Source organism: Guyanagaster necrorhizus (assembly GCF_019112545.1).
Source record: "Guyanagaster necrorhizus MCA 3950 unplaced genomic scaffold BT62scaffold_21, whole genome shotgun sequence".
Classification (NCBI taxonomy): domain Eukaryota; kingdom Fungi; phylum Basidiomycota; class Agaricomycetes; order Agaricales; family Physalacriaceae; genus Guyanagaster; species Guyanagaster necrorhizus.
Genome location: NW_025064900.1, coordinates 788367 through 809332, shown reverse-complemented (window position 1 = coordinate 809332; position 20966 = coordinate 788367). Strand labels below are relative to the sequence as shown.

Here is a 20966-nt window from a genome sequence, read left to right as displayed (position 1 = left end):
TTAGTGAAGGGGACACTGATAACATGCAAAGACTCTGATCTTGTAGGGTTCCTTATGCTTGTCCTCAGTAACCACATTGCTAGACTTAGCCTTGAAAAACTTCAGAAACCACCCAGCCCTGGAGGCCTCCTCATCAATGACCATCTTGAGGAGATTAGACATCAGATAGTCAAGCAGAGATCATGAAGACTAGGCATACTTTAATAGACTCAGTATCAGAATCAGAATGGACTGCTACCTTGTCTGGATCATCCTCATCATCATCAGACTCAGTATCAATGGTGACATGAGAATGACAAATAGTGCAGCCTTTGCCCTTATTGCATGCAATGACTCTGGCTTAGCAGGAGAAAATCAGTCAGAGGAACTATTAAACAGAGAAAATGAGTACAAACTGGCTTAGAATCATGATGAGGGCCAGTCAGAATAGAAAGAGCACCTGGCTCACCATCTGCAAGCTGACCTTGCTCACTTTGAACCCATCCAGTGATGGTCTTGAGCACCTTATAGATAGACTGCTTGGAAGCATTGGTATGGAATTCCTTTTCAATAGCAGTGCAAGCATGAAAAACTGACTCCTTGAGGTCCTTATCCCTGGTGAGCTCACTTTTATAATGCTCAAGATGAGACTATCATATAGAAGTCAGTAAAACAGCAGGAATAATGCACAAACACATATGGTATACTCCTGGAGTTGATCAAAATGATCATTCACAGTAGTAGCAGGATCCTTGCAGAGGGACATGATGACAGCCTTCACAACAATGAAAGTAGAGATCATTTTGACAGAGAATGGAGAAGAAATGGACAAGTAACAGTGAAGACAATAAGAGAGGTGATGAGTGGAGTCAAAACAAGATGAAAAACCCTCAACCTTTATATCCATGCAATAATAATATTTGATCAGGAAAATAATAACAGAAAAAGAAATTCTGTGAGAAAGGACAGACATTAAGGGTGCCAAGCTCAGAAAACTAACATTTGACATGTGTGGGACTCAGAAACCTGATCTGGCCTTATAAAATAAATGAATTGTCATTTGAATTATAACTGAGAACAGTTAGATGCTTTTAATGTGAAGGATATAGTGGTATACCTAGGGTATTACTATAACAGAGACAGTAAATTTTGTGATTGCAATCTCTGCTAGGTATAGAAACAGAAGAAATGAAAAAGAAATAATAGAATAATGACAGAAAATCAAATTATTGATAGCAGTGACAGATCCAGACAGTTAAAGGAGAGTCAACATGCAATGATACTGACATCCCACCAAGGAAATAAGAAGAACAGGCTGAAAGAGAGCAATGGGACAGCTTATGAAATAACAGAAAAGGAGAAATAATGAATAAAGAATACTGATGTGCAGGACTCAGATATGAGCTCAATGTGGTAACCAGGACTCTTGTAAGCCAGAGAGATTGAAATATGAAACTCAGGCTCAGCTGAAATCAAAAAGAGTGCAACAAAAGAGGTATATTGGTATACTAGAGCCCTACAGGCCTGCAAGAAAAAGAGCATACAATATGACAACAAGCTATGAACAGAATGCTACTATAAATAAAGAAGAATATCTACAAGAAAACATAGTGTGAAGAAAAGAAACAGAAAGAAGTACAAGCATCTAAGATATGTTAAGAGAGGTACCAGGCTTTACTCAGTGTCAGAGCTAGACACCATGGCATCCCCATCAATAGATGCATCCTTAGAACCAGGGTATACCAAGAAAGATTTGAGGAGATCAGAGACTTATGCATAAGCTTCAATGATCTCAGTACTATGCTTATGAGAAGCAATGGCATCAAGACCATCAGTAAGCTCACTCACAACCTGCTGCCAGTCCTCATACAAGAGCTGAAGAGATCTTATGAGCAGCTTGATCTTGATCTCAATACACTTGATATGGTCAATGCCATGATGAATAGCTAAGAGCAAGACAATCAGGCAGACCAGAAATGAACAGAGATCAGAAAAGACATACCACCATCACCACTGAGAATGAGAGGATCCAATAAGGTAGCAGCATGATGGAGCTGATTGGCATCCCAGCATGCAGAGCAATGGCAATGACAAGTGGACTTGCAGCATATACAGATCTCCTTGCCAACACCACTCTCAAAAATGCACTCCTCAGGGAAACCAGCCAAAGTGCAGTTAAAGCATGGCCAAGAAAGCTAGTGAGTGAGGAAATAAGAACAGAAAAGAGGAACAGAAAAGACAAACATACCAGAGGAGAATGGATGAAATAAGGATTTTTATCAGAATGACAATGGTAGACATATTCCTGGCCACTGTGCAATCATGCAGGTGGTCTGTAAAGAAAATACAATCAGAATGTGAATAAAAAACAAAAAGAAAGGACTCACTTGGTCAAAGAGTCAGGAGCAACAGGAAGCATAGAAAGCTTCATGAATTCTAGGGCCTGACAGGAAGGAGATTCATGGAACTGGAGATCAATGGCCAGGTGAAAGGTGCATGCATAAATAGTATGGTTAACAGTCTCTCTCACAGTCATATTGGCAGGAGCCTTGGAAACTGTGAGAATAGACTGCTGCATACACTGAGAGTGAGGAGGCTTCTCAGAGGCCACCAGAACTGTCATCTCTTTGCATCAGAAAGATGCATGTGTAGGAGGAGGAGAAGCAGATTTAGAAGGGGCTGAAAAGGCAAGATAAGTGATACCAGAGAGAGGCTCACCAGTCAAAGGATGATATGCATGAGGAGAGAGAGATAATGGACTGTCCAGAGCTGAAGGAACAGCCTCCATGGGAGCACCCTCAGGACCCTCACTAGGAGGATCAGGAGTACTGACTGAGCATGGAGAAGAGCCAGCAGACCTAGCACTCTCCACAGCAGAAGGAGTACTAGTATTGTGATCAATGGATAGAGCTGAAAGACAATATCAACCAGAGAATAAGGAAAAACCATAGAGAAGGAATAAAAGAACACACCAGATGGGACAGAGAATTCAAGAGAGCCAGGAATTGGCTTCCACTGGAAGGTGGTCTGAGAAACTGAGAAAAGAGGTACCAAAGGCTGCACACAAGACTGAGATGAGCTAGCCACACTAAGGAAAATGGAAGATGAGGAGAATATAGCTGAAGGCAATATAAACAACATACAGGATAGGCTTGGCCCTCTTAGAGGCAGGGGCAGGTACAATCTAGGAGAAGAGAGAAGAAATGAGCACAAGCAAAGAGGAATAAGAAAGATTGACTTACAGGAGCCAGGATTCCTGTCTCCTGCTGATGTTTATGAACTACTGTGGTCCTCTGCAAAGGTAAAGATGATGAGAAGGTGAAAATCCAGATACAAAAAGGGATAACCTACTGAGCCAGAACTGACAGCTGAAAGAACTATGGAGATAGTATTTTTAGTAACAAGAGGAAAACCTAGAAAAAAGAAAGGAGCTACAGTAAGAAGGAGAGAGACAGAGTGCAACTTACTAGGTTCTCTTGAAACCTGGAGGGTCCTAATAGGTATTGGCCAGAGGACTCTACAAGTAGGGCAATAGTATGAGCTAACAGAGACACAAAAGAGCAATAAAGATCAGAACTCACTCAGATAAGCTAGCCTTGGGTTCCACAACTTTGGGGACTAAGGCAGTAGGGCCAATAACCACTGGAGCAGGGAGGGCAGAGATAGTGCATGAAGGGAGCAGAAGCTGGTGGAGAATGGAGGATGGATTCTCATCCTTATAACCCGGCTCCCCAGGCAGAAGAAGAGAAGTGTCATAGTCCCACTAGCATGAGGGAAATATGAGCAAGTGAAGCAGGCTGGGAAATAAGGGGACATACCAAGGAATTCTTATGCTCCACCTCTGTAAGTGCCCAAGCTTTCCATTCCTTGCATTAGAGATGAGTAGAGATATGCTGAACAGGCTTGGCAAGCTCTAAATGAAAGGACATGCTATAGTTGGAGTTACACAGGTCGAAATGCATGAGACCAGCATGATATGCTGCCTACAGAGGCAAAGTAGGCATGAACAGTGAGCTAATGAGTGGAAAGTAAGCATGCACTAAGTAAGAGGTTGCCTGGTTAACAGCAACAATGAGATCTTGGGGCTCTATGATATCTGCCACAGAAGAATCGAAGTATGTGGCTATGAAGGCATAGGCACCAATGAGATTATCTGCAAGAGTAGTCACAGGAATAGTGAGCAAAGGGATAAAGATTGTCATAGCGAGACAAGCTAGAGAAACAGCATGAAAGATGTTGAAAGAGTGAAGTGGGAGGAAAGAAAGAAAGAAATGGCATGAGAACAGCACCCATGCCTGATAAATCATCAGATATGAGAATTTCTTATATAAGTATGATGTGTATATGCCCAAACTGGTGAAGAGAATCTGAGTGCATGCAAGATGAAAACAAATACAGCAGAGTGTTATCCACTGTCTACACTCACACTAACACATACACAAAACTCTTAGTTCATGGAGGGATTATAATGCAATAAAAGTAGCAATCAACAAATATAATTGTCTTCTTCAATGAGATCACAGCATGCAAACAGTAATAGTGCACTTACAACAGTCTGAGGCCTTTCTAAGTCTCAAAGCTTTTCGTTTTATCAAAACAAGAGATGACAACTGATGTTACCAGGCCTCAAGGCAAAGGGTACTGCAGTTCAATACAATATATCAAAACACTCCTTCAAAACTCTCAAATGGTGCCAAGCACAGCTCAGATCAACTCAAATACCTAACACACACAATACACAACTCAAAGCTTCATGCTCTAAGCAAAAACCAATCACAAATACATCCACAAGTGACCAAAAGCACAGATCTCTGTTCACAAGTTTCCAAACCGATCATAGACCCACAGGATTCAAACCTATGTGATCCAGAGACACAAAATCCAATAAAACACTGTCTGACAGACCAAAAGGTTTGAACCTCTGCCACCTGTAGTGCTGTGCATCACAAATACCTCAAAAACTCAAGATGATGCTCTTCAGACACCACTCTCTTATTCTCAGGTTAAAGTGCAATCCAAAACCTCTTATCAAACTGGACTCAAGTCCTTTGCAAGCTTTGATGCCTCACTTAGTTCTCACAGTGCTCTTAATGATATCAATAATCAGTTTATTCTCTTGCCCAGAGTTACTAACACAAACCCAGAGCTAGAGTGCAAGGCTTTCTGTGCTCAATACACCACAACTGTGGGAGGTCAGAAAACTTCTTCCTCCAGTCATACAATACTGTATTTAAATACTCTACTATGGTACTTACTAATACAATCCTACTATAGTATCCTCAAAGCATGGGACTCCATGCCAGATCCCATAAGTATTATTCACATATATATTGCAATCACTGCACTTATTCTCTTCTGAGCAATGACTGTGCCCACTGTTCCTTCACTAGCTGACATCAGCTAGCTGGCCTCACCAGGTCTGCTCACTTTCTTATTTCTCCAGTGACATCTCTGACAGCAGTAAACTGTCCCAGACCCCCAGAGTTATTTCTCATACCAGGAGTCAGCCACAACAGCTATGTTCTGTTTTCCTGTGTCCAACCAGTCATTCTATCTGACTCATCAAAGGTGCCATTTCTTGGTACAATGTGCAGTCCCTCACTGTGTTATGCATGCTAAGGCACCATATGTATGCATGCAAGGCTCAGGGCAGTATCTGTGCTATTCATTCCTGGAGTAATATTCCTCTATCTGTTAGCTTGTTGTCATCAGGCTATTTCTCTGTTCGATACCCATTTACTCAGATACCTTTCTTTGGATCTCAGTTCTCTGTTCTAAAGCATGTCCTATCAGTGCATCAATGGCTGTTCATCTTTGATCAATGTGATCAGACTTGCTGATCATATTTTGATTGTAGTCTTTTTATTTTTAGCATGTCTTCTCATAATAGTATTGGTGCATTTGGGGCCAAGTGCTGGGATCTCACATGCAGCCTAATCCCTCTGGTATTAGTCTGTTACTAGGCCATGCACTCTGCTTATTGTTACTTCAGTTTAGCATTATGATAGCTAGGTTTCTGTATGCTCTAGTTTTATTTTCTGTTACATGCTTACTGGCCTGGAATGCAGTCCATGTATTCACAATTTTTGCAATCTTACATGCCTGAACATAGAGAGGGTGTGTCAGTGTTTTGGATGTGGTAAGTGAAGGATTGTGGTATTGAGCCAGACTTTGTTGCTGGTTCAATATTCATATGCAGAGCAGTAATGCTTGTCATATTGTTTTTTCATAACAGTTGTGGCCCTCTTCAGAGCTGCCTTTGTTTTCTCATGGATTTTTGTCATGGTATTGGCAAAATCTGTTGACATAGGTGTGGAGGTCTGCTGTTTCCTTATTTGGATTATGTTAGGGTGTCAGCCATGATTAATAAAGAAGAGGGTCTTGCTGGTGGCTAAGTGTATATGATTATTGTGTTGAAAATTGGTGAGAGCCAGCCATTCCATCCAGTCATCCTGGTGGTAGTTAATAAAGAGGCAGAGGTACTTTTCCACTTTTTGGTTGGCTCATTTGATCTGTCTATCTATCTGAGAATGATATGCTGTAGATGCATTGTGTTTGATATTTAGGAGTCAATAAAGGTCATCCAAGAACTTGGACACAAATTGAGGCCTGTGATTCAAGATGATGACTTGAGGCATGCTATGCTTGGCATACATTTCATCTCATAGGATTTTGGCCCATCTCTTGGAGACTAATTCTATTAAGCAGGCTATCAGAATGATTACCTTTGAGAACTGATCAATGATGATGATAATGGCATCATAGCCATTGCACTCCAGCAGATCTGTAATCATGTCTATCAAGATGTGGGTCTAAGGGGATAACAAAACCTCATTGGAGTATAGGGGTGCAGCCTAAGATTGCATTGATGATTTTTCTCTTTGGTAGACTTTGCATGCCTTGACATACTGAGTAATGTCATTATCCATTTTTGGCCATCAGTATTCCTATAATATGAGTTCCTTAGTCTTGGCAATGCTGAGATAGTCTGCTGCTGCTATCACATAGTTATGGCAGATGGTAATAATCTTGCCATGGAGACTATGGTCTCTGAGTATATAGATTCACCCATTGTAGCAAATTAACTCTCCTTTTTTCATCATCCTCCTTTTATGATTGAGCAATAGAGTGACTTGCTGATTTTATTTTTGAGCATCACAAGTTGTGTTTTTGATCCATTCATGGATCTCCTCTTCTGTTAGCATTATCATAGCCCTGAAGTGCTTGGACTGCAGCAGCATTACTCTCTCATTGTCACTTCCTCCTTGGTCATGATCTGCCCATTGACTAAGAAGGTTGGCCTTTTTATTGGCTGTGCCCACTTTCTGATATAATGTGTATTGATATTGGCTTAATTTGGTTACCCACTGGGCTTGGCATCAATTTAACTTCTGTGGTTGTCAGAAGTATCATAAGTTCTGATGGTCTGTCTAGATCTCAAAAGTTTGGGCAGCTCCAATCAGATAATATCACCACTTCTCCAGAGTGAGCATTATTATGAGCAACTCCTTATTATAGATTTCATAATTTTGTTTCATCATTGACAGTGCCTTTGAGAGGAATGCGACAGGGTGCTATTTCCCATCCTGCTTCTGGAATAGAACTGTGCCTATCACTCCTTCACTTGAATCTGCTTCTACATGAAACTTCTCTTCTTGGGTAGGAATGGTGAGAATTACATCCTCAGTGAGGTGTCACTTTAGATCATTGAATGCTGTCTGCTGACAGGATCTCCAGGTCCAGGAGGCATTACCAGTTAATTAAGTCATTGGTTAAACAATCTTGCTGTAATCTCAGATAAACCATCAGTAGAAATTTGTGAAGCCAAGAAAGGATTGCAATTCCTTCTTTTTGCTTGGTTTGGGCCATTCTGTCACTCCCACTACCTTGATAGAGTCCATTCAGATACTCCTCTTGCTAATTATGATTCCAAGGTACTTGGTTTCAAGTATCTCAAATTTGCACTTTTCCACTTTAAGGAACAATTTGTGTTTCCTTATTAGAGCTAGTATCTGCTGTATTAGCTCTCTGTGCTCCTCTGTTTTTGACATGATCAGAATATTGTCAAGATAGATGGTGACTTTTCCAGTAAAAATGAGGTTTTTGAAGATGTTGTTCATCATCTATTGGAACATGGCTGAGGAATTGGTGAGTCTAAAAAATATTACAGTTGGCTTGAACAGCCTTTGGTTGGTGTGGAAAGCAGCCTTTCATTCATCACCCTCTTTGATCCACACATTATTGTATCTCTACCAAACATTGAGCTTGGTGTAATACCAGGCTCCCCACAGTTTATCCATCAGTTCTGAAATCAAAGGAAGGGGGTAATGATTTTTAATTGTCATTTCATTAAGCTTTCAGTAGTCTTGAACTGGATAGAGTTTGCTATCCTTCTTTTTTACAAAAAAGAATAGCAATGCCATAGGGGACTTTGATGGTTAGATCTTTCTGCTGGACAAGTTTTCATCAAGAAACTTGTTGAGCTCTTGTTGCTTATTGTTTCTGAGTGAATAAGTCTTGCAATTGAGATTAGCATTGGCATTTGGGATTAACTTGATCATGTGATCCCAGGGTTTGGGTTCTAAGAGCTCATCAAAGCTTTCCTTTTTGAATAAGTCCTTGAAGTCATAGGCCTATTTAGATACCATTTCTTCAAATGTTTTTTCTTCTTTTTATTTGTTGGCTTTGGCTGCCAGGTTATTGGCATGGTGTATTATGCAAATATGCATTTTGCACTGAAGATCAATGGTGAGGATGGTTTCTCCATTCTCTATTTCTTTATTCTACCAATCCTCAGAGTTCCTATCTAGTAACTCAAAGAGGAGTTTGTGGCATTTGCAGTGGGCAAAGGTTATCTTTCCAGTCTTCCAGTTGATCAGTGGATTGTGCCTGATCAGCTAGTCATGACCAAGAAACACTTCTTTAGTTCCTAGATTGGTTATAGCTAAATCGATCCTTTCAGAGTGATCACCAATCATGAACTATAGTTTGACAAACTCAGTTATTGAACCTGTCTGGTTCTTGGTTCCATCAGCATTATAGATAGGAAGGTGTTTTGGCTCATCAAATGAATTTCTATAGTCCCCAGAGTTTGTCAAGCCATTCCAATGCTCAGCACCTCTCTACTTTCTTTATTTCTCTGATCATTCCATCAACCACTTCTTTAACCTGTGTCTTATGGATCCAATTCTTTAGTATGGCTTTTGCTACTACTTCACTCTTGGCATCTTTAATGGCCTGCCTGATCCATTTGGTATTGAATAGTTTGAGCTATGTGGTAGGGCTCACTGCCCCTGTTTGGCTCTCAGACACTTGAGTTTTTTCTTTTCATGATTCTTCAGTGTGTGGAATAGATGACTGAGGTATATTCAAATGCATAGATGGAATAGGCATAGGAGTAACTACAGAAATGCTATTAGTCTGACTAGTGGCTATTAACTGCACACCATTGACACACCCTCGCCATGTTCAGGCATGTAAAATTGCAAAAATTGTGAATATATGGACTGCATTCCAGTCCAGTAAGCATGTAACAGAAAATAGGACTAGAGCACACAGAAACCTAGCTATCATAATGCTAAACTGAAGTAACAATAAGCAGAGTGCATGGCCTAGTAACAGACTAATACCAGAGGGGTTAGGCTGCATGTGAGGTCTCAGCACTTGGCCCCAAATGCACCAATACTATTATGAGAGAACATGCTAAAAATAAAAAGGCTATAATCGAAATATGATTAGCAATCCTGATCACATTGATCAATGATGCACTGATGGAATATGCTTTAGAACAGAGATCCAGAACCCAAAGAAAGATATCTGAATAACTGGATGCTAAACAGAGAGATGCAATGATGGCAACAAGAGGATAGATAGAGGAATACTACTCTCAGAGATGAATAGCATATGTACTGCTCAGAGACTTGCACACATACTTACAGAGCTTTAGCATGCTTAACACAGCAAGGGACTCTGCATCGTACTGTGGTATGGCATATACCATATTGGATAAGTTAGTTAATACATGCCAGACCAGAAGTGGTGCATTTTATATGCTGAAGAGAATATTGAGACACTGAAAAAGAGAATATAACTATTGTGGCTGACTCCAGATATCAGAGATAACTCCAGGGGTCCAGAACAGTCTACCACTGTCAGAGATATGTCACTAAGACAAGAAGAAAGTGAGCAGACCTGGCTAGGCCAGCTAGCTGAAGTCAGCTAAGTGAGGAAACATTATGCAGTCTTGGCCTGGGAGCAAATAAGGATAGCAACTGCAATATGCACATGAATAGCATCTGTGGGATCTGGCATAGGTTCCTGCACTTTGAGGATACTATAGTAGAATTGTATTAGTAAGTATTATAGTAGAGTATTTAAATATGATATTATATGAGTAGAGAGGGAGTTTCTGACCCCCACAATTGTGGTGTATTGGACACAGAAAGCCTTGCACTCTAGCTCTGGGTTTGTGTTAGTAACTTCAGGTGAGAGAATAAACTGATTATTGGATATCATTAAGAGCACTATGAGAACTAAGTGAGGCATCAAAGCTTGCAAAGGACTTGAGCCCAGTTTGATAAGAGGTTTTGGATTGCACTTTAACCTGAGAATAAGAGAGCAGTGTCTGAAGGGCATCATCTTGAGTTTTTGAGGTATTTGTGATGCATGGCACTACAGGTGGCAAAGGTTCAAACCCTTTGGCTTGATTAGTGTGTGCTTTTGTGTTATTTCCACAGATTGGCAGAGATTCAAACCCTTTGGTCTGTCAGACAGTGTTTTATTGGATTTTGTGTCTCTAGATCACATAGGTTTGAATCCTGTGGGTCTACAATTGGTTTGGAAACTTGTGAACAGAGATCTGTGCTCTTTGGCACTGGTGGATGTGTTTATGATTGGTTTCTTTTGCTTAGAGCATGAAGCTTTGAGTCATGTATTGTGTGTATTAGAGATTTGAGTTGATCTGAGCTGTGCTTGAGACCATTTGAGAGTTTTATGAGAGTGTTTTGACATATTATATTAAATTGCAGTACCCTTTGCCTTGAGACCCAGCAACATCAGTTGCCACCTCTTGTTCTGATAAAACGAAAAGCTTTGAGACTTAGAGAGACCTCAGACTGTTGTAAATGTGCTATTACTGTTCACACACTGTGATCTTATTAAAGAAGACAATTATATTTGTTGATTGCTACTTTTATCACATTACAATCCTCTCATGAACTAAGAGTTTTGTGTGTGTGTTGGTGTGAGTGTGGTCAGTGGATAACACTCTGCTGTATCCATTTTCATCTTGTGCACACTCAGATCCTCTTCACCATAGGTATTATTCATGTGCATATTGCAGTCACCATGCTTATTCTCTTCTGGGTGAGGACTGTGCTCACTGTTTCTTTGCTAGCTGACATTGGCTAGCTGGCCTCACCAGGTCTACTTGCTTTCTTATTTCTCCAGTGACATCTCTGACAGCAGTAAACTGTTTCAGACCCCCAGAGTTATCTCTCATGCCAGGAGTCAGCCACAATGGCTATGTTCTGCTTCCCTATGTCCAACCAGTCATTCCATCTGACTCACCAAAGGTGCCATTTCTTGGTATGATGTGGAGTCCCTTGCTGTGTTATGCATGCTAAGGCACCATAAGTATGCATGCAAGGCTCAGGGTGGTATGCATGCAATTCATTCCTGGGGTAATATTCCTCTACTTATTACTTTGTCATCATCATTCTATTTCTCTGTTCAATACCCATTTACTCAGATACCTTTCTTTGGGCCTCAGTTCTCTGTTCTAAAGCATGTTCCATCAGTGCATTAATGGCTGTGCATCTGTGATCAATATGATCAGAATTGCTGATCATATTTTGATTGTAGTCTTTTTATTTTTAGCATGTTCTCTTGTAATAGTATTGGCACATTTAGGGCCAAGTGCTGAGACCTCACATGCAGCCTAACCCCTCTGGTATTAGTCTGTTACTAGGCCATGCACTCTGCTTATTGTTACTTCAGTTTAGCATTATGATAGCTAGGTTTCTGTGTGCTCTAGTCTTATTTTCTGTTATATGCTTACTGGACTGGAATGCAGTCTATGTATTTGCAATTTTTGCAATTTTACATGCCTGAACATGGAGAGGGCATGTCAGTGGATGTCCTTCTGGGTTTGCTTCTTCTTTGGGCAATCTTTGGCCATGTGGCCTTTCTGTCCACAGTTGAAGCATTTACCTTTCTTCTTCATGTGATCAATGTCCATTGGCTTTACTGCCTCTGTGTACATTGTTCCTGTTCTGGTCTTCTGCATGCCATATGCTGAGGTCATCAGGGATCCTGATGATTTCCTGGCAGTTGTCTCCAGTGACTTGGAGCTTTCTAGGGTTGGCAGGGTCGACTTTTTTGAATAGTCTTGCAGGGTTGATGTTTTTGCTTTCTGCTTTTGTCACTCCTTGTACATTTCGATGATCTGTTCCTTTCACTTATTGTATTCTATCAGCATCAAGGCTTTGATGCTGATGGCTGAGATCATCATGATGTATGAGGAGAGGACTCTCCTCTTAAGGGTCTCAACCGTTCTTCCATCATTTGCTGTATCATCCTGGATGCCAGCAAGCTTCATGAGCCATTCTAGTTTGTCAAAGTAGTCAGTTGCCACCTTATTCTCCATCTTGTAGTCCTTGATCTTTTGTTTATGGACTTCTTGAACTGTCAGATCAATAAATTTGTCATATAGCATTTGTTTAAATACTAGCCATGAGAGATACTAGTAGTGCTCCTGAGTTGACAATCAGAAGTTTGGAGAAATGAAGATCCATCAGGTCTTCACCTTCTCCTTGAGGTAGAAGGCAGTGAACATGACCTTGTTCATATTAGTTCCAAGAAATCCAATATAAACTTCAAAATATTGCTTGCAGTCAATCAGAAATCAGTTGATATCATCAGAAGCTCCCTTGAAGGGGCAGGGTTTCCAGAGTAAGTTGGGCCAATATTGCAATACAGTAGCATCTTGTGGTAATGTGTCTATCAGATTGGACCATTCTGAAAAAGGAGGACACTGCCATTCGATTGGTGGTCTGAGGAAAAAGTGTAATGAGTTGTCATCTGCCACTAGACTCCCTTGTAGCACTGCTTCTTTTCAGATAATTACTCTGTCCCATATTGTGAATCTCAGTCAGATGGCCTTAGGATCATCTTGCATCAGCTCTTTCCTCTTCTCACTCCTGGTTACCTTATCAGAGGGGAGCTGGGCCCTTAAGATTCAGCTTTCTCTACCAGTCTATGGATTCTGGTATAAGCTCAGTGGTGAAGTCTTCTGAGGTTGGAATCTTGCTAGCTGAGTGACTGTAGAGTGTGAGGATGGAACAGAGTATGAAAACATGCTTCAGATCAATAGAGTCATATATACAGCTCATTTTGGGATGACTGATGGTGACCACAGTATGGGTTGTATGGGTGGGGGTTCCTGGTATGCTGAAGGTCAGCTAACCAGATCCTCAGAATGCCTTTTGCTGTATTGTTGTGTGGCATAATCTGTTGCCACATATCTTAATATTTCTGTTTTTTCATTAATTTCTGATTGCAAATATAACTGTCCCAGACATAATGCCAGCCAGTTGGCATCACACCATAAAAAGTTTACCTCCTGCAGGTAATACTCCTGGTATTCCTTATCTCTAGCTTCTTGTATCACCTTTTCCAGTTCTTCTTCATCCATGTCTTCTTAGAGACCATAGCTGAGCTCTCCACTCTGACAAAGTGGTTTGCTCTCTTCAGTGTCTTTGTCCTTCTCAGGCTCATCCTCTCCTTTCTCAAGAGGGAAAATAGTGAGTGGATCATAAAAACTCTCCTCTCTCTCTAGCAGTTGTACCATTATTATTGATCTGCTGCTGAGGGTTGGACCCATTCATAGAGCCTGAAAAGTCTGATGCATTGATATAGATGGTGGCAGGCTGGCTTTTGATGTTGGAGTCATACCAGTTTCTCCCTGTTGCTCATGCCACTGCCACTTGCTTGTGATAGAAGCAGACGTTCTGTCAGTGTCCATCATCAAGAAGCTGGCTAACCACTTGGCTCCTGAGGAACCCTCAGAGGGCACAAGCAAGAATATAGGCATTGCCAGATGCTCATAGTCTATAGTGTTTGAGGATGGACTTGTCATCCTGAAACATGGTGTTGGTGCTGAGAGTTCATCAGAGAGGGGAATACTAAGGAGTTGGAGGGTGTCAGGAGGGTCCTGAGACATTATTCCAAGCAGGAGGAGGGATTCTGTTATCTCTTGCTCTGGCTTCCTCAGCTATGAGGATTTCTGCATCTCTCTAATATGCTGCATCCCAGGAGTTAGATTCTATGCTAGGTTCTCTAAAGACTGGAGTTGAGAGGGATTGGTCAGTGTGGACTGATGCAAGTATGGATGCAACCTCAAGCTGGAGTCTATACCAGTTGGAGACATCAGCCCTCACCAGTCAAGTCCTTTTGATGTTTTGCTGCTTCTTCCAGTGCTGCTGGTTATACTTGGCAGCTATAGCTGCTTCTCTCCTCTGCCTACTCCTCTTGATGAGATGCTCCTTAAGCTTGCTGTGAACTGGTCACAGAGCATCTCACTGTCTGCACTCTTCCTGCCAGAGTGCCTCATCATAGTTAAAGGAGACATTGGGATCTCAGGCTGGAAAGAGCCAGTGAATGATTTTGTTCCTGTTTTCTCTGTATTGTTGCTCATCATCGAGCCAGTCTGAGGGAGCCCTCTCCAGTCCACTGTTTGTTCTGACAGAGCAGGTGGTCAGATTGAGGGTTTCTTGAGACTGGCTTCAAGATATCATGCTGCAGGGTCCTATAGCCATCTGAGTAGCATTGAGGGAATCTCAGGCATGGTCAGCAATCCTGTGGGTGTGAGAGGTAGTGGAAGAATAGGGGAAGACTGAGTGGTGCTCCTGGCTGGAGATCCAGAAGTTTCTGAATCCTGTGACATGAGAGTCACCATCTCTGCTAAATCTCCTAGAAGAGTATTAGTGTCTTTCTTCTTCTTGAACATCCCCTTAATGCAAGCTGCTAGACCCAGCTTCAGGTATGGAGCTTGTTGGGAGCTAGTGGGACATTTATCTGGATTCTGAGATGTCATGTAGGGGGAGGTTGGAGGTTACATTTCATAGAATGTGTCAGATGTGTTGAAATTCTTGATAATGTCAGATGGTCCAGGCAGTTATCAAGTGACATCTCTGGCACAGCTGGATGATCACTAGTAAGCCTAAAAGTGTTCTGACAATGGAAGCTAAGAGTTCAAAGAACTCTCAGTCAAAGTTTGGATCTAATGAGTTGATTGAAGGCATTCAGTTTCCTCCACATTATAGTGTGTAAGAAAAGAGAAGAGGAAGCTTTGAGCTAATTGTTAGACTCAAGCATCACATAAACAGAAACATGTGATAAATAGAAGTCACCTCACACTTTGGGTGATCAACTGAGTCCACTGATATGTATTCTGATCAATATGTCACAAGGCCTGAAGGATCAGCTCAAGTATAGAATGATATATAAATGAACTTTAGCTCAAAGCTGGGAATTACCAGTGAGAGTGAGCCATCTTAAATACTGTACAAGGTCTGCTAATAATACTACTACCTATTATATATTTTTTAGTCTATTGTGCCTATTGTCCTAGAGTATCATTATCATACATAAAAGGGTTGTCATACATTGTCAAGCAGCATTGTCGCATCAAAAGACAATGACAGACTCAGCCAGTTGTGATGACTAAGTCTTGTCCCACAGTCTTAAGTGCTCATCTTAATACTCTGACTAAGCATAAATAGGGGTTAAGTCAAAAAGCAAAATGGAAAAATCATAACAAGCTTGCTTGATCTGCTCCTGCAGAAGTCTGATATAATCTTTAGCAACTTCAGATGAAATGCCAAGTTGGTGAAGTCTGTCAGCAAAGTGAAGAACATTGATAGTGCCTCTAACACATTCCTTGACAAGGTCTTCATAATGTTTAGCTAAGACAGTGACACCTTCAACATCAGTCAATTGATTGAAGGTTATAAATGAGATCAATAGATTTGAGAGACAAACATCTAGACAAAAAACTCAATAATTTATACAATAATGGTCCAGTAATATTGAATGAGGATTGGTTAGGTCTGGTGAAGCTAAGACTACTCAAATGAGCCAATTGTAAGATAAAGGAAGAGGTGGAGCCTCACTAGACAATAGAAGTTACTGACAAGTGAAGGAGAAGGTGAAGCCTTAAAGCCTGAGATTGGTGGTCAGAAAAGATTGACAGTGAGAGAGCAGAGCTTGTCTCACTCAGGAATGTGAGATGAAAGTGGAATGAAAAAGAGACATCTGATGCTAATGTCTCTCATAAATCAGCATCAGCTGAGACTTAGCACTGAGACAGAGATAACATTAGCAATTCCTCTTCATGGACAAGCAGAGCTCTATATCTCTGTGTCAACAGAGATTGTGATGACCTCAAGAGCCATACAGAGGCCTGCAAAAACACTCCCTACCCTTGGAATCTGTCTTTACAATAGATTGGCCACAATTGAGGAGGTTTGTAAAAATAAACAGACAATAAAGGAAATTTTTTAGATTTGCACCTACAGCAGGCAAATCAAAGCTATCATATTCACAGAGTTGACAGCTGGTATGACAACTATCTCTTCAGGTCACAGGTGATTTGGCATATTACAATCTAGATACAATTGTTGAATCTAGTAATTGACACAAGAATGCAAATGCAGTAGATATAGATAATAAGTAATGCCAAAGTAAGATATGCTCTAAGTCTGTAGAATGCAAGAAGCCAGAATTCCACAGGTATGGTGTGTGTTTTTGATGCTAGATTGAAGAATGGAAGGCAGGAGCAGGAATGCAGACTGATCTGAGTAGATTATACTAAACAATTAATCAGATAATACACTTGTCCATCTGGATGTCTATGACTGATAAACAACATATAATTGGGAGTAGTTAATATTTCAATAACTAAATGGCTAGCTCAGAATAAGGCACTATAGGTACAGATCTAGAACTATCCATCCAGGAAGAGATCCTCCTTCTGAATATGATGTTGGATTCTGTATATCATCAGGATCTCATCAACATTAGCCTTAAACCACTTCTTCAGTGCACCTAGATTCTCAACATGTGTGTAAACAGTTGTCTCCATGTACAAAAATGCAGTCTTATGCCTGGCACAAAGCAGGTGGAAATATCACTGCCTAGAAGAACAATGATATCAATGACATAGTGCTTGATTGTCAGTAAGTATATTACTCATGAAGATGTGCTAGGAAAAGCATCCTTTGGAGCAGCACTATGCTGGTCTGGCTGGTGAATCTGCACCATAATCTTGCCATATCTATATACCAATGGGATCTCAGCTGCATAGTTATCAGGTTCTAGATTGACACAGTTGAACAAGATTACAAAGACACTCTGGCTTCTATAAGTATTCAACAGCACTGAGGTACACCTGAGATAGGGTCTATAATGGTAGAGTGATTGTGCCTAAAGATTAGCCTATTTCAAATGATGCATTTAGACATCAAAACTTATGAGACAGATGAAACTGGTGGGTCAAAAGTAGCCTGTACCTGTGTTCATCCTGTGCTTCAGCAATTCATTTGTTAGCAATAGGTGGAGAATGATAACTATTGTATTCTATTATATTGCAAATGCTTTTTTGAGTGGTATGGAATGATGCTGAAGGAGAACCTTGCAGCAGACCAAGAGTCAAGTTATAAGCTATAAATAAATGAGAAAAATCTGCTAAGAGATTTAGAGACTTATAAGACATACCAGATAACAGAGGTATAGAATGTATATCTGAGCTGAGACACAAGACATGAAACTCAAAACTTTTGTTGTCTTGCCATTCAGAGAGTTCTGGTGAGATAACCTCCTCAGATAATCCTAAGCTTTTTTGCATCTGCTTCAATTCTTGAATGACTGTAGAGAACTTTGGATGCATGGATGGCTCCTTCTGCCAACATGTTTCAATCAACTCTTGCAAAGCTGAAGTACTGAAAGGCATCAATGGAATATTAGGATGAGAATCTTTTACTGGTACAATTATTTAGATATTTTCAGGGGTAGATTTAGAGTAACTTATCACAGACCAAATTTCTAACAGTGTAATCATCTATAAATGGCCAGAGCACTCATCCTATAGATAGAATCTCAATACAGCATATCACAAATGCATACATGTCTATCTCAGTAGTCAGCTGGCTTAGACCTATCATCAACTCTGGTGTCTGCCACCTCAATGTGCTATCTATAGAGTAATAATAAGTGTGGGGTTTGGAGTTCACAACATTAAAACTTATAAGGCAGGGGCATCTCACTGATGCATAAGGCTTTCAATTTCATCTCACTCTGACCAAAGTCAGAGATGATGCAGCAAAGCTGATCATCAACAAGAACATTATATGCCTGTTAAATCTTCATCAATTGGGATCAAAACTAATAAATAGAAGACAATCTTGAGATTTCCATGCAACATGCTGTTATTATATAAGTATGCCATTCTCTAAGTGACCTCATACATGAACTTTAGAAGGTCTCATACCTTCCAGCCAGCATCCCTAGAATTCCATGAATCAGATAATCTTTCAGTCATACTCCTGTCCACTCATTGCAAGAACTCCACCAATATTCTGTTCTTCAGATAAAAACTGACAAAAAACCACAGTGGATCACTACTGGCACTGCTGGCACCATATAGCTCCAGTACATTCAAGTGTTGCAGCATCTTCCAGATCCTGATCTCTTGGATAAACAGATTTCTTGGAGTTGTCTCTGCAACAATCTTAATAGCCACAGTTTGTTCAAGCCATGTTCTCCTATAAACATCAGAGGATGAGCCCCTGATCTTTCACTCATCATTGACTTTATAACTATGCCAGCATGTCAGTCAAATGCAGTTTCAGAATAACAAAAATGCCTACCAAGTGATGGTCCAACTTGGTAGATTCAAATTTGCTTTGGCACCTTCACTCATCTATTACAATGCATCAATACCAATCTCCATAAACTCTTGATTCAACATATCTTTCCTCTTCATAGAAGAAATTTCTTGATGCTTCCTCATGCTGTCTGTACTACTGTCACTCAAACTCCAGGTTGTGGACACTATTTTTAATGTCTTTATTTTGCCTGCAACAGGTGAGACAGCTTTCTTCCTCTGCATACTAATCCTTCTCACTATCTTGATCAACTTACCATAATTGTGCCTGGCACTGGAAATAGATTTAGTGTCATCAGTTGAAACTTCCTTCCATCTTTCCTTTGACAGTGTCACTAGAGAAGGACCATTGCTGCCTACACTATGAATCTCAATATCAGTCTCATCTCTACTACTGAAAAAGCTGCTTTGCTTCTCTATGATCTTTTCCAATGCTCTTTGTAATGCCTTGATGGCCTCAGGTATCTCTTTTCTTGTTATGCCTAATATTTCTGCTGTTTGCATATCACTGCCAGCACTCAGGACATTCTTCAGCAGTGCCCTTGAATCAGCTGCATCTATTGCTATATTATATTCATTTTGTCTGGCTCACAATTCCTTGAGAGTTGGCAAGATAGTTGCTGAGGCAGTGTCATGATTTTTGTCTCTAAATCATGATCTGCCAATGCTTAATGATGAAGACATGATAACACTATGGCTACATCTTATTCATTAATGCACAATAAGATGATAAGGAACAATATGATAACTATCACCATTTCATATCTTAAACACAATGGAAACTATGGCATATGGGAAACTCACTATAGCAATGATACAGCAGAGTGACAATAACAAACAAAAGCAAGAGCACAGTCATTGTTATCCCAGACAATGAGCAGAGGGCATAAAAAGCAGACAATAGTTGCCTGTAGAGCATAGGGTTCTTTAGACAGTATATAAGGCAGTAGTACACACTGATGTACCTCAGTCTTCAGCTAAGGTTTAATACACCTACTATACTCTCTGACTATCTGATGTGAATACTCTTGCCACAATGGCAGACTATATCTACCAGCTACAACTCTCCACCCCTCTCCACAAAATTCTTATAGCTTACCTTATTATACTTCTATATCAAAACCAGACTCAGACTCAGCATCTAGAATCAGATCCTGGCAGAAGCAGTGCTAGAGATTTGTGAGTGTCAGTGAAAGTCTAACAGACAGATGACATCAATCTTAGTGAAGTTAGAGTGTTAGATGAAGCACTAGATGCTGAGAGTGGAGGGGTAGACAGAAAGTGATATTTAGATATGGAAGAGAGTGATGCAGATAAAGGAGATTTGAAAGGGCCAGTGTTGAGTGATGTATGGGAATCAAAACCAGGAAGGCTGAAAAGAGCAGGCAGCTTGGTGTCAGACAACAACCAAACAATCACAAATACAATGCACTGCAACAGCCAGAGTCTGACACTAACTGAAGGTAGAGCAGAAGGATGAAGATAAGAGTGTATAAGATGATGATAAGAGAATGGAGTTATAGAGGTTGATAGACTACAACTGCCAGTGTTGATACTGAAGTGGTAGTCACACCAAAAGTTTAGGGGTTTGATCAGTATATTGACCTTAGCTTGAGACTAGAGTATATCATTGTATACTACTGACTTAAATACTGTATAAAAAAGTCTTGGCAATCTCAACCAAGCTATTGTCTCAGTGTCTCAAACCAAGTCTTAGCTGGACATGCATGATTTAGGGGCTAAAATCATGATATTACCCCCTCTTTAAGGCAGTCATCCTCAATTGCTGAGAAGAGCCTCAGAAATAAAGTGACAGCTTCATCTTTCTCATTAATCTCTACTAAGGTGTTGCATATCTGATCTAGAGGAAATGGCTGGATAACTACAAGTGTACTAGCCTTGATTTTATTGATGTCTTTTCACATGTGAAGCTTTTTGGCTTCAAATGGGTGTTGTTTGAGTTTGAAGGGAAGCTTTTGAGTTCTGATGTAGTCTGACTTATTGAACATTGGTCATCTGAGCCTAACATTGTTCACCATGGCAA

General features: G+C 40.5%; 3 protein-coding genes across 3 annotated transcripts; all 3 read right to left on the bottom strand.

Moving 5' to 3' along the window:
• On the bottom strand, positions 1–745 carry BT62DRAFT_921728 (uncharacterized protein; the record flags this gene model as incomplete). The annotated part of the gene is made up of 4 exons (XM_043184344.1): positions 1–144; positions 200–339; positions 449–629; positions 716–745. The coding sequence occupies 4 exons, from the start codon at positions 743–745 to the stop codon at positions 1–3; spliced, it is 495 nt and encodes a 164-aa protein (XP_043037298.1).
• A 908-nt stretch (positions 746–1653) lies between these two features.
• BT62DRAFT_921727 (uncharacterized protein) lies at positions 1654–4181 on the bottom strand (the record flags this gene model as incomplete). The annotated part of the gene is made up of 16 exons (XM_043184343.1): positions 1654–1704; positions 1828–1925; positions 1982–2174; positions 2228–2291; positions 2367–2446; positions 2510–2604; positions 2698–2889; positions 2952–3067; positions 3123–3163; positions 3222–3272; positions 3331–3392; positions 3447–3496; positions 3561–3742; positions 3798–3845; positions 3879–3962; positions 4020–4181. The coding sequence occupies 16 exons, from the start codon at positions 4179–4181 to the stop codon at positions 1654–1656; spliced, it is 1569 nt and encodes a 522-aa protein (XP_043037297.1).
• A 13394-nt stretch (positions 4182–17575) lies between these two features.
• On the bottom strand, positions 17576–19504 carry BT62DRAFT_902262 (kinase-like protein; the record flags this gene model as incomplete). Its single annotated transcript, XM_043183491.1, is given in 8 exon segments — positions 17576–18012; positions 18143–18228; positions 18281–18390; positions 18437–18485; positions 18603–18824; positions 18906–18953; positions 18966–19161; positions 19318–19504. Coding segments are annotated over 8 exon segments (1335 nt in total), but the record flags the coding sequence as incomplete, so codon positions are not given.
• Between the last annotated feature and the right edge of the window lie 1462 nt (positions 19505–20966).